Source organism: Lissotriton helveticus, chromosome 2_1 (assembly GCF_964261635.1).
Source record: "Lissotriton helveticus chromosome 2_1, aLisHel1.1, whole genome shotgun sequence".
Lineage (NCBI taxonomy): Eukaryota > Metazoa > Chordata > Amphibia > Caudata > Salamandridae > Lissotriton > Lissotriton helveticus.
This window is the reverse complement of record NC_136059.1, coordinates 914,481,270-914,494,751: the sequence shown is the minus strand read 5'-3', so window position 1 is coordinate 914,494,751 and position 13,482 is coordinate 914,481,270. Positions and strand designations below refer to the sequence as shown.

Genomic DNA, 13,482 nt, shown 5'->3' with positions numbered 1-13,482 from the left:
GGCCGAATGCAGGCCCTCTGCTGAGCATTTGTTTGTGTTTATGAGTGGTTGCATCTGACTTTTCTTAGCCATTAGGTCCTTGGGCCATATGTGATTTACTGCTGCAATCTTCCAGGTGTGTTTGAGGCTGTTCCGTATCTGGTGTTTCCATCACTGGAAGCCCTAGCGGTAGACAGAGGGCAGCTGTGTTATGTTGATCTGATACAGGGTGACTGAAACTGTAACAACTGTTTTACTGTGAAATTTGGTAGCAAAAGCAACAGTTGCTCTGCGTTGTACTCCACTCCTAAAATAATTTCCTTTGATGCAATGAGAGCGTCAGTATTGTCTTGTGGTGCCTCGATCGCCATTTCTTAAAATACTGTAATATAGATTCTGCTTGGAGACTTACTGCATTGAACTGATGTTTAATGGTACTTGGCTCTTCGGGGCACATCTGGAAGACAAGCTGCACAACATTTTTAAAGAGAGAACATATTCCTAGTATTTTTGGCAGCAGCAGTTAAAATCTTCTTCCTTTAAACACAAGTCTTTCAGACCTTTTCATTGAAGCCGATAGAACATACTATAAACATCGATTAAATATAAAATATATTCTGGGGGCGGAGAGAGAGAAAGAAGGGTGCTGGGGTGAGAGGAGAGAGAATTATTTAGGAGTGCAAAAAGCCAGCGTTTACGTTTGCCAGTAGAGACGCGACACGGTTTAGAGTGCTTGAAAGGATCTTGTTTCTGCTAAGCTAGTATTTGAAAATGATGGTATCCATTTCTGTTAGGAAAAGTCAACGTTGTGGAATTTAAAACAAGAACAGATGGCGCGGCCAGGGAACAGTGTGAGCTGAGCGTGTGCGTAGTATGGTGTCCGCTTCACCTGCCAAAGGAACCCGGAAGCGTGCTGCATCGAAAATGTCAATACAAGGTGTGCTTCTAGCTTCTTTGTGTACCACCGAACCATGGCAACAGCTGCCAAGCAAGGTGACCGCTCAGGCAGAGTTTTCTGAGAGCGCAGGGGAAGCCTTTAGGACTCAATTTTAAACTACTTTTAATTATAGGGTCTGGCTTGTTCCCGCACCACATCTGAAAGGAAAGGCACGAGGGAGCTCTGCACGTGAGTACAGCGTGGGCACATACTAAGCAAGAGCATCGCGTTCATTTGTAGATCAGTGGCACACATTTTCTGATGTTTACGTTTTTTTCAGTGTGTTCTGTGTGTTCACATTTTTAAATAGCTCACTGTTTGACTTCTTGTCTGCTCTTGCCTCGGTTAGTAACATCTGTACCATTTATTTCTGACAGTATACAAAGATCGCACGTTTCTCAGGCAAAATACTGAAGGGGGGGGGGGGGGCTTGTGATGAATAGGGGGGGTTGGCGCTTCACAGATTCCTCCCTCATGGCGGCTTCTCTTTGACCTTACAGGAAGGAGATGGCTTTGGCAAGCGGACATTGGACCAAGAAAGAAGTCCTTGGAGATGCGCCAAGTCCTCGGTACAGTCAGTCGCTGCCACTGTGTGCGGTTATTGTCACTCTGAAAGAGGGGTTCCATCTTTGTATTGACATAACAATATTGAAATCATCGACAGGTTATTCTTTAACGCTATGTTGTGTTTCTCACGAATTAACCCCTTAACTCCTTAACTGCTGAGGCTTTTCACCGCCCAGTGCTGATCCCTTTCGTTGGCAATTTTTGGGGTAGTTCACGCTAGGGACTCCATAACTTTTTCCCCATATAAGGTATCCATGCCAAGTATGTGCCCATTTTTTCTAACTCACTGGGGATTCAAAATGTACCCAGGGATGTTTATATTCCCTTGGAGGGGATGGAGAAAATAGGAAAAATATAGCTACATTTTAAGTTTTGATAGGAAAAATAGGAAAAATGTGCTCTGGATAAAAGTGACATCAATAAACGGTTCACTATTCTAAAGTCACCATCTTCCCAGCTTTCAGGAACATGCAGTTAAAAAAAAAAAACAGGCCACCGCTCTTCTCACGACAGAAGAGAGGCACCAACTGGCTCTTCATAGAACCAACACTCCACAGCACCATGACAACACAAGGTGTTCTGTATAGAATTATAAACAAGCATTTCTAAGCACAACAAGTTTGGGCATTTTTCACAGTGGTAGCTCATTTTACCTATTTTGTGTGCTTTCAACCTACATTCAGTTTGTGGTAGAAACCAGTGTGAAACCCATGGGCGATCTAGAAAAGCTATAGATTTCTGAAAAGTAGACAACATTCTGAATTCATCAAGGGGTCATATGTAGATCACTCAAGGTTTTACCAAATAAACTAACTTTTGAAATAAAGAAATACTGGCAATGAGTTGGAAAAAACAGCCATTTGTGGCAACTTTTTTATCTGTGCCCGTGACAGGAAATGGCCTAAAATAAAACATGGATACATCACATTTCTCCACACAAAACGGACCCTTTTTTGCACAGTGGATAGCTGTAAATTTTGGTCCCTTGCCCAGCCAGCACCTAAGGAAACCTAGCAAACCTGCACATTTTTGAAAACTAGACACCTGGGGGAACCCAGGAAGGGTGACTTGCATGGTTCTCCCAGGTTTTGTTACCCAGAATTCCTTGCAAACCTCAAATTTGATTAAAAAACATATTTCCCTCACATTTCTGTGATGAAAAGTTCTGGAATCTGTGGGGAGTCACAAATATCCTTCTATTCACTATTACCCCAGGTCTCCCCATAAAAACTGCACTTTATTTGTGTGGGTGGGCCTAGCGCCCGTGACAGGAAATATCCCAAAACGCAACATGGTTACATTACATTTTTCCACTCTTAACTGACCCATTTCTTGCAAAGTGGGTAGCTTTGAATTTGGGGTACTAGCTCAGCCGGCACCTAGGGAACCCTAGCAAACCTGTAAAGCTTTGATTGTCACCTAGGGAAATCGAGGGAGGGGTGACTTGCGTGGCTCTCACCAGGTTTTGTTACCCAGAATTCCTTGAAAACCTCAAACTTTGACTAAAAACATATTTTCCTCACATTTCTGTGAAAGTAAGTTTTGGAATCTATGGGGACCCACAATGTTAATTTTACCCACCGTAACCAGCTTTTGGGACGCCGCCACTGCCAAGAGTCACCGGGGGCCACAGAGAGAAGTAGAATCCACGCCGCTACCGGCCGAGAGTCAGCAGCATCAATCTACGCGCCGCCGCCCCGGGACAACAACTCCCGGCAGGCTAAGCGGCGGCGCGCACCGCTGACGACGCGCCCGCACCAGGAGGTGCATAAAGCCGACGCAGAGGCCGGCTTCGCGGTACGCAAGCGGGACGCCGGGCGAAGCCCGGGCCAAGGGTGGGCCCGTTTAAGCCCGTTCAAGACCGGCAGAGGCCAGGACTGGCCACCCCACTAATACTACAAAAATCTTTGTTTCGTGAGTACTGTGGATTTAATTTCTTTTTATTTATTTAAATTCCCAATTTCTGACTGGCCCATGAACAATGCCACCAAAGGAGGTTAAAGGGAAAACTGACACTGTTGCATTCACTGGGGCAATGGACCAAATTATTAAGAAGATGAACTCTGTTGTCGATGAAAGTATTGTCATCATGGAGAGACGGGTTTCCCAGGAACTGGCATTTGCAAGACGATCTTCACTAGGCCAAATAGCCAATGCACAAACTCCTGTTTCCTCTGGCAGAGTTGTATCTAATGGGGGAGTTAATGTTTCACCAATCTTATAAATCATCCCATTGTAGGAAACTAACAGTGATACACTACATGTTACAGATGGGAGCTCCTCTACTGTTTCAGAATCACTCTTATTTTCACCAAATGAATTGCCCACTGTCCCCAATGTTGTCAAAGTGCATAACACAAGACAACAGAAAGGAGCTAATACAGGGACTATTCCCAAGGTGAAATCGGGACCACCAATTTTACATTGTGGAAGGAAGGGAAAAAAAAAGGGTTCTAAAAATACCGCAACAAGCCCTGGTATCATGGAAATACCTGTCGTCAGTGATTGTACAAACGTGGAGCATGATGCATTAGACAATGGGGACACGATACAACCGACAGGGGGCCACTTAACTACAGGGGTTATGGAAGGAATTGTGAATATTGAGTCAAACATTATTTTTGACACATTAAAACTCTTATTACGTCCACTTGAGGAGAGGTTGAGTAAGGTAGAGACCTATCTAAAACGGATTGAGAGGGATATTAAGGGAATTGCCGAATCCTCCCCAAAAAATGTCAACCCTTGGTCACTAAAACTGCAGAGGCATCAGTGGTACCGAAGGACCCACCAGTACCAAAAATTACTGAGGGGATTCCTGAGGCAGCGAAAGAGAAGGATGTAATGGAACCTAAAATAAGTAAGCCAACTAAAAATAGTGTACCACAGGATAGTAATGGCAAAAATTATAGCACAGAAAGTACTACAAAGACCATTAATCTCCCCCCAGAGGTTTGCCCATTTGTGGTTATTCTGGCTGGAGTGCCGGAATTGGGCAAACATGAGGTAGAAACCTCTGGATCCTTATGGAACAGGGTGGTCCAATGGTTGGATGTTAATAGACCACTACCCTTGTATATGATGGGTAGAATCCTTAATATCAGGCGAGTACCCTGGGTGGGGCATTTGGCAAAAAATATAAATGGGGACTGTATAATAATAAATTTTGACAATCCTAGAGTAGTTAAACATATCTGCAACTGGAGGTACCCTAGTTTAGGCACCACTATTCGTCCTTTTCAGCTAACTTATTTCTACCCACCAGGCCACTTTTCATCTAGGGCAGATGGTTGGACAATGGTGCAGCGAAATGGTAGGGGGCCACGTGGTGGAGGCTGGCTAAAGCCGCCTCTACACCTAGATTATATTTCCACCAACAATCGCTTCAATTGCTTAGATGCAGTTGATTGACTGCAAGATACACCTCCCCCTCCTCTTTTACTGCCACCACGTCAAGGGACTGTAGAACAGGTACCCAAATATCTTAGAGTACCCGATTTAAAAGAGGTAGGAATTAGGGACACTAATGGAGTAGTATGTCCTAGTACAAATCAGGCAGTTGACCAAATGTGGATCACTGTCACTACAGACCAGCCCCCAAGTGAAGGTATAGTAGAAGAGGTCACAGTCTTAAAGACAGGAACAGTCTGTACAGACCTACCAGTAGTGGGCAGGTATGACAGTTCTCGAATAGGGGCAATTAGAAGCCCAACTACACCTCCACCATCAAGTAGTAGTGGCACAAATGAAGGGTTGAGTTTAGTTAAATTAGTCTCATGGAATGTAGCAGGAGTGAGTACAAAAACAAGTGACCCTGAATGGAACAATTACATGAATACCTTTGATATCTGCGTTTTGCAGGAAACTTGGCCTACAAACCAATTACACAGAGTTGGATATAAAACATATCAGATAGACGCGGTTCCATCAACCAGAGGACGGGCCTCAGGTGGTTTATTAATATGGGTCAGTGTATCTATTAACATCGGCATAAAAAATCTAAATATTGAGTCTTTGGATCTACTTGGCCTGGAAATTACCACTGATGATAAAAGGGTGATATACCTTATTAATGTCTACAATAGACCATGTCCATCCTATAAGGAGTCACCATGCATTGATAAATTAGAAATCCTTGAGAACACTTTGGGCCCAGAAGCAAGTGTAATTTTATGTGGGGACATGAACTGTAATTTTGAACCTATTATAGGCATGTATAAATTGTATGTAGAAGAGGATGCTGCTAATGGAATACCTTCTTTAGTTAGTAATGGGGCGGCTGCTGGGACCACCCTAGCTCTTCAGATCACAAGGTTACTCACAAGTCAAGGACTGAGGGCATGCAATGGGCGCCTGCCATCTGATAGCCCAAAAGCACCCACCTTCATGAGGGGTACATGTGAAAGTAAAATAGATTATGTTATTGTTTCATTTGATCTATGGCCATATATAAAAGACTTGAAGGTTAAGGAAAGATTTGACAGCGATCACCGCCCCCTTGAAACTAGCCTCTTACAGAGTTTATTAAAGGGGTCGGAAGTAAGCGAGCGAGGTCAAAGACAAATACAACCACCCACGATAGACAACATTATTCTTAGTAATAATAGACGGTCTGTGAAATGGGCATACATCTTGGGAAAAGAAGAGTTATTGGTTAATATTTATTGTCCCCTTGCCAATACATTTGACTCATATAACCCTGTTGAATGCGAATCAGGTGAATTTATTAGACTGCACAAAGCCTTTTTAACAAACTATTAGAACTTATGACAAAAAAAACTAAAAAAGGGACTGGTGTAGTGAATGCAGTGCCTGCTGGCAAACCCTGGTTTAGTAAAGAGTGCCGTGTCGCAAAATCCATACTAATTGATGCACTTAAAACAAAAGGTGCTCTAGAAGTAAAAGAAAAAAGGAAAGTATATAACAAAGTACTGGCAAAAGCAAAGTCTTCCTGGGACGAAGAACTCTGGTCCAGTATGTTGTCAGCGGCTAAGACAAAGGACCAGAGGTTATTCTGGGAAATAGTGGCTAAGGGAAATAAAAGGGAGAAAGGATCGAGAGAGGTTTTCCTAGATGAGGTAACGTGGATAAACCACTTTACGAACCTTTACGCAGCACAAGGGCCTGAGGGAGTAGTGCAGGAAGAGGGAGTTCTACCTGTTGTAGATGATGTACACCCACAGGTAGTCTTTAACTTACAGGAGACAGAGCTAGCTATTAACTCGGTCAAACAGGGGAAAGCCCCTGGACTTGACAAAATCCCAGGTGACCTCTTTAAGCACGACTTGGCTGTATGGGCACCATATTTAAATCATCTGTGCAACATAGTTGCGGCTGGCGAACCAATCCCGGATACATGGAACGGCGCAGAAATTATCATAATTTTTAAAAAGGGGGACAGAAGCGATCCAGCTAACTATCGCCCCATAAGTCTTTTAGATATAACCCAAAAAATGTATGCCAGGCACATATTAAACCGTATTAGTACATGGTTGGAACAAGAATCAGTTTTAACAAAATATCAGGCGGGCTTTAGAGAAAAAATAGGAACCATAGATCAGGTACTAAGGCTATGCTGCTTGTACTGGAAATATGTCATCATTCTCAAAGGCCACTTGTATGTGGCATTTGTTGACCTACGAGCAGCATTTGACCTTATCCCCCGAGATCTACTATGGGAATCCTTGAAATGCCAGGGACTCCCAGGGGATTTGTTAAATTTGGTGAAGGGTCTGCACAAGGAGAATTACGCTAAGGTTAGGTGGGGCCCAAACGGGGAAATTTCACAATCTATCCCTATAAAAAGGGGAGTACGCCAGGGATGCGTGCTGGCTCCTACACTCTTCTCCCTCTTTGTTAATGACTTCCCGTCCTATATGGAGAAGTGTGACAATGATTCACCTAGATTGGGGGGTGAACGGGTTCCGTCCCTCCTTTTTGCAGACTATACCATCCTTATCTCACAAACACCACGGGGTCTCCAGAATTTATTAGAAAGGTTCCAGTCATATTGCAATCTTAAAGGGTTGGAAATTAACATAAAAAAACCAAAATATATGGCATTGAGCCCGCACAAAAGTTTTAGAAAAAACCTAATGCTAAATGGTCATAAATTAGATCATGAGCAGAATTTTACATATTTAGGTGTATTAATTGATTCACTACTAGCATGGAGACCGCAGCTAGAAAAAACGAAAATAGTGTTCAAACAAAACTGCCTCCCAATTTTAAAAAGACATAATAAATGTCTGAATAAGGCAGTTACCCCAGCTTTAGAGATCTTTAGGTATAAGGTCCAATCAGCAGTACTATATGAAGCAGAATTATGGGGACCAGCATGTAGGAAACCTTTGAAACCCTTGAGAACAAGTTTTTTAGGGGATTAATAAAAGTGCCCATTAACACCCCGCTGACACCACTATTTTTGGATCTGAATATTAAACGTACTGACCAACATGCAATGCTAAGACCATTATTGCTGTGGGTCAGAATATGGACAACCCCCGAACTGAACGAATATAAAAACGGGTTGAAAGAAGTCATGGATCTAGATAGTGGCAGCAAAATTTACTGGTTAAAGCATGTAAGATCATGGTTAGTTAAACTAGGACTAGCCCATTTTTGGAACGAGCCAGAATCGATGAGTGTGGGTTCAAGAAAAATTGTCAAAATGTCTTTCTGGTCCTATATAAGCTATGATTCTGCATACATAAAAATCCATGGCCCCTTAACTGAAAATGTTTTAATGGTTAAAGATGTGGCACACTTTGAGATATTTTTGGATGAGGTACAGCCGCCACTAGCTAAAACCTTGTATATAAAATACAGGTATGGAATATTGAGAACTAAAGCCCTTGAGAAAAGTTGGATGAAGACAAACAGTGATCTCTGCACTCTATGCTCTAACAATGCAAGGGAAGATTTCTTACATATATTATTTTTCTGCCCCAGTTATGCGAAGTCAAGGAAAAAGTGGATAGTGCCGCTATGTCGCATTATTGGTTTGAATTCCTATAAGGAGGCTGGTAGAATCTTAAAAACAGACACCAGTCAAGTAGTTGTGTTTGGCATCAGCAGATTTCTTCTTGCTGCTAATTTTATTAGATTAAAAACGGGTCTTCATTTCTAACCATATAACTTCATGAAGCCATCTTAAAACTAATATTATCATGATCGTTACATATGCCACAAGCAAAGGATGACCGAGTACCCAACTTTATGGTCGGGTATACCAACCATGTATTATTTTTTTACCATTTCATTGTAATTTTTAATTATTATGCCATGGTGGTTACAAATGTAATTGTTTTTTTAGCTTGTAAATATGTTGATTACTTTTAATTCTATATTTATTCAAAATGTGTGATGACTTTCTTGACCGTGATACCATGACTAAATAAGATGATGTATACCGGGATGAACTGAACTGATAATGTAATGTAATTCTGAGTAGACACCCCATACCCTACTGGTGTTTTTGAATATTACAAAATTGTATTTTAAATGAATTTTAATTGTATATCTTTTATGATGCAATTGCAACGAAATAAAGATTATTGACTTGACTTGACTAATTTTACCCAGCATTCCCTCAAGTCTCCCAATAAAAATGGTAGATCACTTATGTGGGTAGGCCTAGTGTCCGCGATGGTAAATGGCCCAAAACGCAACATGGATACATCCCAATTTTCCATTCAAAACTGACCCTTATTTTGAAAGTTAGGTAGCTGTGGATTTTGGGCCATAGCTCAGCCGCCACCTAAGGAAACTTGCAAATTTTTAAAAACAGGACAACAAGGGGAGTCCAGGGTGGTGTGCCTTGTGTGGAACCCATAATATTATCTTACCAACAATGCCCTGCACACCTCGAACTTTGCTTGAAATCACACATTTTCCTTACTTTTCTGTGATGGAAACTTCTGGAATCCACAAAATCCCTACCACCCAGCCTTACACCACTTGTGCCGCTAAAAATGCTGAATGTAGGTATATCACAAGGGGGTGATTCAATTTAGGGATTTAGAGGCTGGAATCCTTAACTGATACATTTATAAACATAAATACCTTTAAGTACCATAAACCACACAGTTTCTTTTTTGCTCCAAAAGTCCTTTTTATTGACTTAGGGCAGTACATTATTTTAGTTTTTTCCTTCAAACGTTTTTTAGTGGTATTTGGCGTTTCCTGCATCCTATGTATTTACACGTCTCCTTTTATCTTATTGATACATGAAAACATTTATGTACAAAAAAACTTTTATGTAAAACATATACATGAATATAACATTTACACACACCCAAAAGTAATTGAACAAAATATGTTACACAATATTTGACAAGACTCGCTAAACAGCTATGTTTCACTCACATGTTGTTTTTGCACAAACTAATTTATCAAAGCATTTTTGTAGTCCTATGCTATTTGAAAACAACAATAATATATACTGGGACCAAGTGTGCCTGGGTCCTCTGCATGTCCTAATTCCAAGGTCCTGTATAGGGTCGGAGATTATTTGCACAAGATATTGTAAGGGAACATAAAAGTTTCCGCTTGATTGCCTGAACTGGGTCAAAGTCTCTTTATTCTATCTTGCTCCGAGCCTCTATCTATTAGATGCCAACGCGTTTCGACCTTATGTGGATGGGACCTGACTCTCCTTGTCATAAAGGTCTTCTTCAGGGCTGTATCTTAATTCTGATAGGCCTTCTTTTTTAACTATAAAGGTGATGAAATTGTTTGTTTAGTATATGTGTTTTCTATTGGTATAACTGTGCATTTATGTTTGTATTATAATGTAATGTACTCACGTACCCGGTTGTCAATACGGTGCACCCACACTACTGCTTTCTGCCTGTTTTGAGTGAAAGATTAAAATCAGTTTCAATGATCTCATATTTTACAATGCTGTTTCCGAAGGTAGATTAAAGTTCAAAGAACCTACCAGGCTTTTTTAGGGGTTCTGTTCTTCCAGTTATTCTGTTTTGAAAGGTTTTGGATCTGTGAAATCTGTCCTTCCAATATTCGTACTTTTGTTGGTGCTTTTGGATCCTAGTAGAGAGTAACCATGTTTTAGTTATTCTTGAGGATAAACTGCATCGTTGTTGTGCTGGTCTATAAAGTTATTTTTTAAATGCTGAGCCACTTGTGTGACTGGGTCTAGTGCCCACAACAGGAACAGACTAAATCAAGGTGAATGGGAGCCCTTGCGAGTGGACTTCCACTGACTTTGGTTTGAATCTTTATCGTCGTGGGCACTAGGCTCAACCACACAAGTGGTGCAGCGTTTTTATTGGCTTAAGTCGGGTAAGGCTGGGTGGTAGGAATTTTGTGGATTCCTGCGGATACAGGAAGCTTACATCACAGAACTGTAAGACAAATGCATTATTTCAGGGGAATTTTGAGGTTTGCCGGGCATTGTGGGCAGGAAAACCTTGTGAGACTCATGCAAGGCAGACAACCCTGGAATCCCCTGGTTGTTTAGTTTTCAAAAATGTCTCCATGGCTGATGGCTGAGCACAGCACAGCTCCAAATTCCGCATCTACACCTATTGCTGATCTCTCCAAGTAGCACTTTTGTGTCAAGGGCTCTTGGCCCACTGACACAAGTGAGGTACCATTGTTATCAGGAGATTGGGGGAATGTTGTGTGGTAGGAAATGTGTGGCTCCTCACAGATTCAAGTTTTCCTCACAGAAATGTGAGGAAAATATGTGTTTTTAGGCAAAGTTTGAGTTTTTCTGGGCATCGTGGGTAAGAAAATGGTGTGAGATGCATGCAAAGCACGCTACCCTGGACTCACCCGATGTCTAGTTTCAGAACTGTCTGTGTCTAGTAGATGTTTCCAGGGTACAGCCTACCCAAACCCAAAAAATGCAGCAGTTTACCATTTGAAGTAGGACACTCTCCTGGCCCATATGTCAAAACAACACCCAGAAGAATCAAAAGTCCTCTAGCTTGCCTTTGGAATGGGCTGCTTTAGTAAGATAAGGGAGCAGAAACACTTTTGATTTTTTAAGGGGAGGGAAGCCTGGTGTTAGGATTGGCAAGACCCACCTCATTATTTTAGTAAAACATATATATTCCTGCCATACAGTGGGCTTTCAGCTCCCCAGGGGCACATTGGGGCCCACTTCCTGTGTGCCCCTGGTGGACATAAAAGACTGACTTGTCCCTTTTGAGGTGGGATGTGGCCAATGCCAACGTGCACCACCCACACCACTTTCTTTTACCCCAAAGGCAAAATCCCTGGTGTCAGGTGGAACCTCCTGAACTTTCCGTGGCCTCTAGTGGACTTTCTGCCCCGCTTGGGGGCAGATTGACTGTAATTACCCCCGTCTGCCCACAGGGGGTCGGGACAACTGTTGCCCAATTTACTTTGGGTGGGTCCACGGCCAACCCATGCTGGGCAGTCCCATCCTTTCCTTTAAAACAAAATCGATCCCTGGCATCTAGTGGACTTTCTGACCTCTCCTGGGCTTGCAGAGCAGGGTAATTATCCCAATCTGACCCCCAAGGGGACAGAAAGACTGGTGCCCTATTTAGTTGGTGTGGGGGCTTAGCCATGCCTATGGGGGTCAGCCCCACCCCTATATTAAAAAACAAAATTAACTTTCCCTGGCTTCTAGTGGGCTTTCTGCCCACCCCCCAGGGCAGATGCTGGAAATTACCCCATCTGCCCCCCCCCCCGGGTGGCAGAAAAAATGTAACCCCATTTTTAGGGGTCAGGGTCATGGTTACACCCATTTTAACTTTAAAAAACAATCCCTGATGCCTAGTGGGCTTTCTGCCTGGCCCATGGGGGGGCAGAAAGACTGAAGAAAAATAATTTACAAAAGAGGAGCAAAGGCCCTTGCCCAAGGGGCCGCTCCTCCTCTCCCTGGTGTCTAGTGGGTGGATCCCTGCTTGGGGTTTGCTCTGCTGCATCTATACCCAAGCAGGAATCCACTGGGCAGAGGTACCACTGGAGAGGGGACATTCTCCCCTTTCCAAAGATACCTCTCCCATTAGAATCAATGCTTGGAGGCAGAGATATCCTTGACACTGATTCAGTGAAAATAAAATGACCCCTTCGTCTCATTTTGCTTTCACTTTTGAATGCAATGACGTCAGCCCACTCTGCCTGTTGATCATCAGTACATACAAAAAAAGCAGAGGGCTCTTGGGAAGCTCTTCTTGAGCAGACAGAGCTTTGGGAGCAAAACAGGAAAGCCAGTGGAGCAAAACATCAGAGGGCCCATTCTAACCCTCCCCAGTGTCTGCCAATGACTGACACCCACACTGTGCGGAGTGTGCCAGTGAACAGGTTGGGTGATTGGGGGTAATGACCCTTGATCTGCCCCCGGGGCAGAAAGCCCACTAGACACCTGGGTCAATTATCAACAGAAATGTCGGGGTGGGGCTGCAAACTATGGGCATGGCCATGCCCTACTCCCCAAAACTAAAGTGCCAGTCCTTCTGCCCTCCGGGGCAGATGAGTGTGATTACCCTCAATCTGCCCCTCCAGGTGGCAGGAAGCCCACTAGACACCACAGATTCTTTTTTGCTTTCAGTATAGGGGCAGGGACTCCTTCCCTAGGTGGTTTTGGCAACAGAAATTTTGGGAGAAAACAATTATACTCTGCACATCCAGGTAAGTATTTCAATCCATTTATTGTAGTGTTCATATAACCAAAGGCACATTATAAACAGATCATGGCCGATGTGTTTCGGCAAGACGCCTTCAACTGGGCCTGTCGCCTAACACAGCAACTGTTACTTTATATAAATCTATGCCCTTCTTTACATTTCATGACCCAAGAACAACTAGAACAATAACTCAATCGCATTATTGGAAGCAGTCACCATCCATTTCTAACTAACATTTTCATTTAAATGGGCAGTTTTTAGTATTTTTAATGTGTTTCAGTCATATTAGTTAATACATATTTATAACATAATTGATCTATCAAAGTAATCAGGTCATATGTATGGCATATTTAATTCTTGTGTTCACAGTAATAC

At 42.6% G+C, this 13,482-nt stretch overlaps 1 protein-coding gene across 1 annotated transcript in view; it reads left to right on the top strand.

Moving 5' to 3' along the window:
• Positions 1-972: 972 nt before the first annotated feature.
• LOC144819544 (uncharacterized) overlaps positions 973-13,482 on the top strand; it is a 745,296-nt gene continuing 732,786 nt past the window's right edge. The window contains exons 1-2 of the mRNA XM_078677385.1: positions 973-1,105; positions 1,417-1,485. Of these exons, the coding sequence (XP_078533511.1) occupies positions 1,424-1,485 (62 nt within the window). The 5' untranslated portion in view covers positions 973-1,105; positions 1,417-1,423. The remainder of the gene's footprint in view (positions 1,106-1,416; positions 1,486-13,482) is intronic.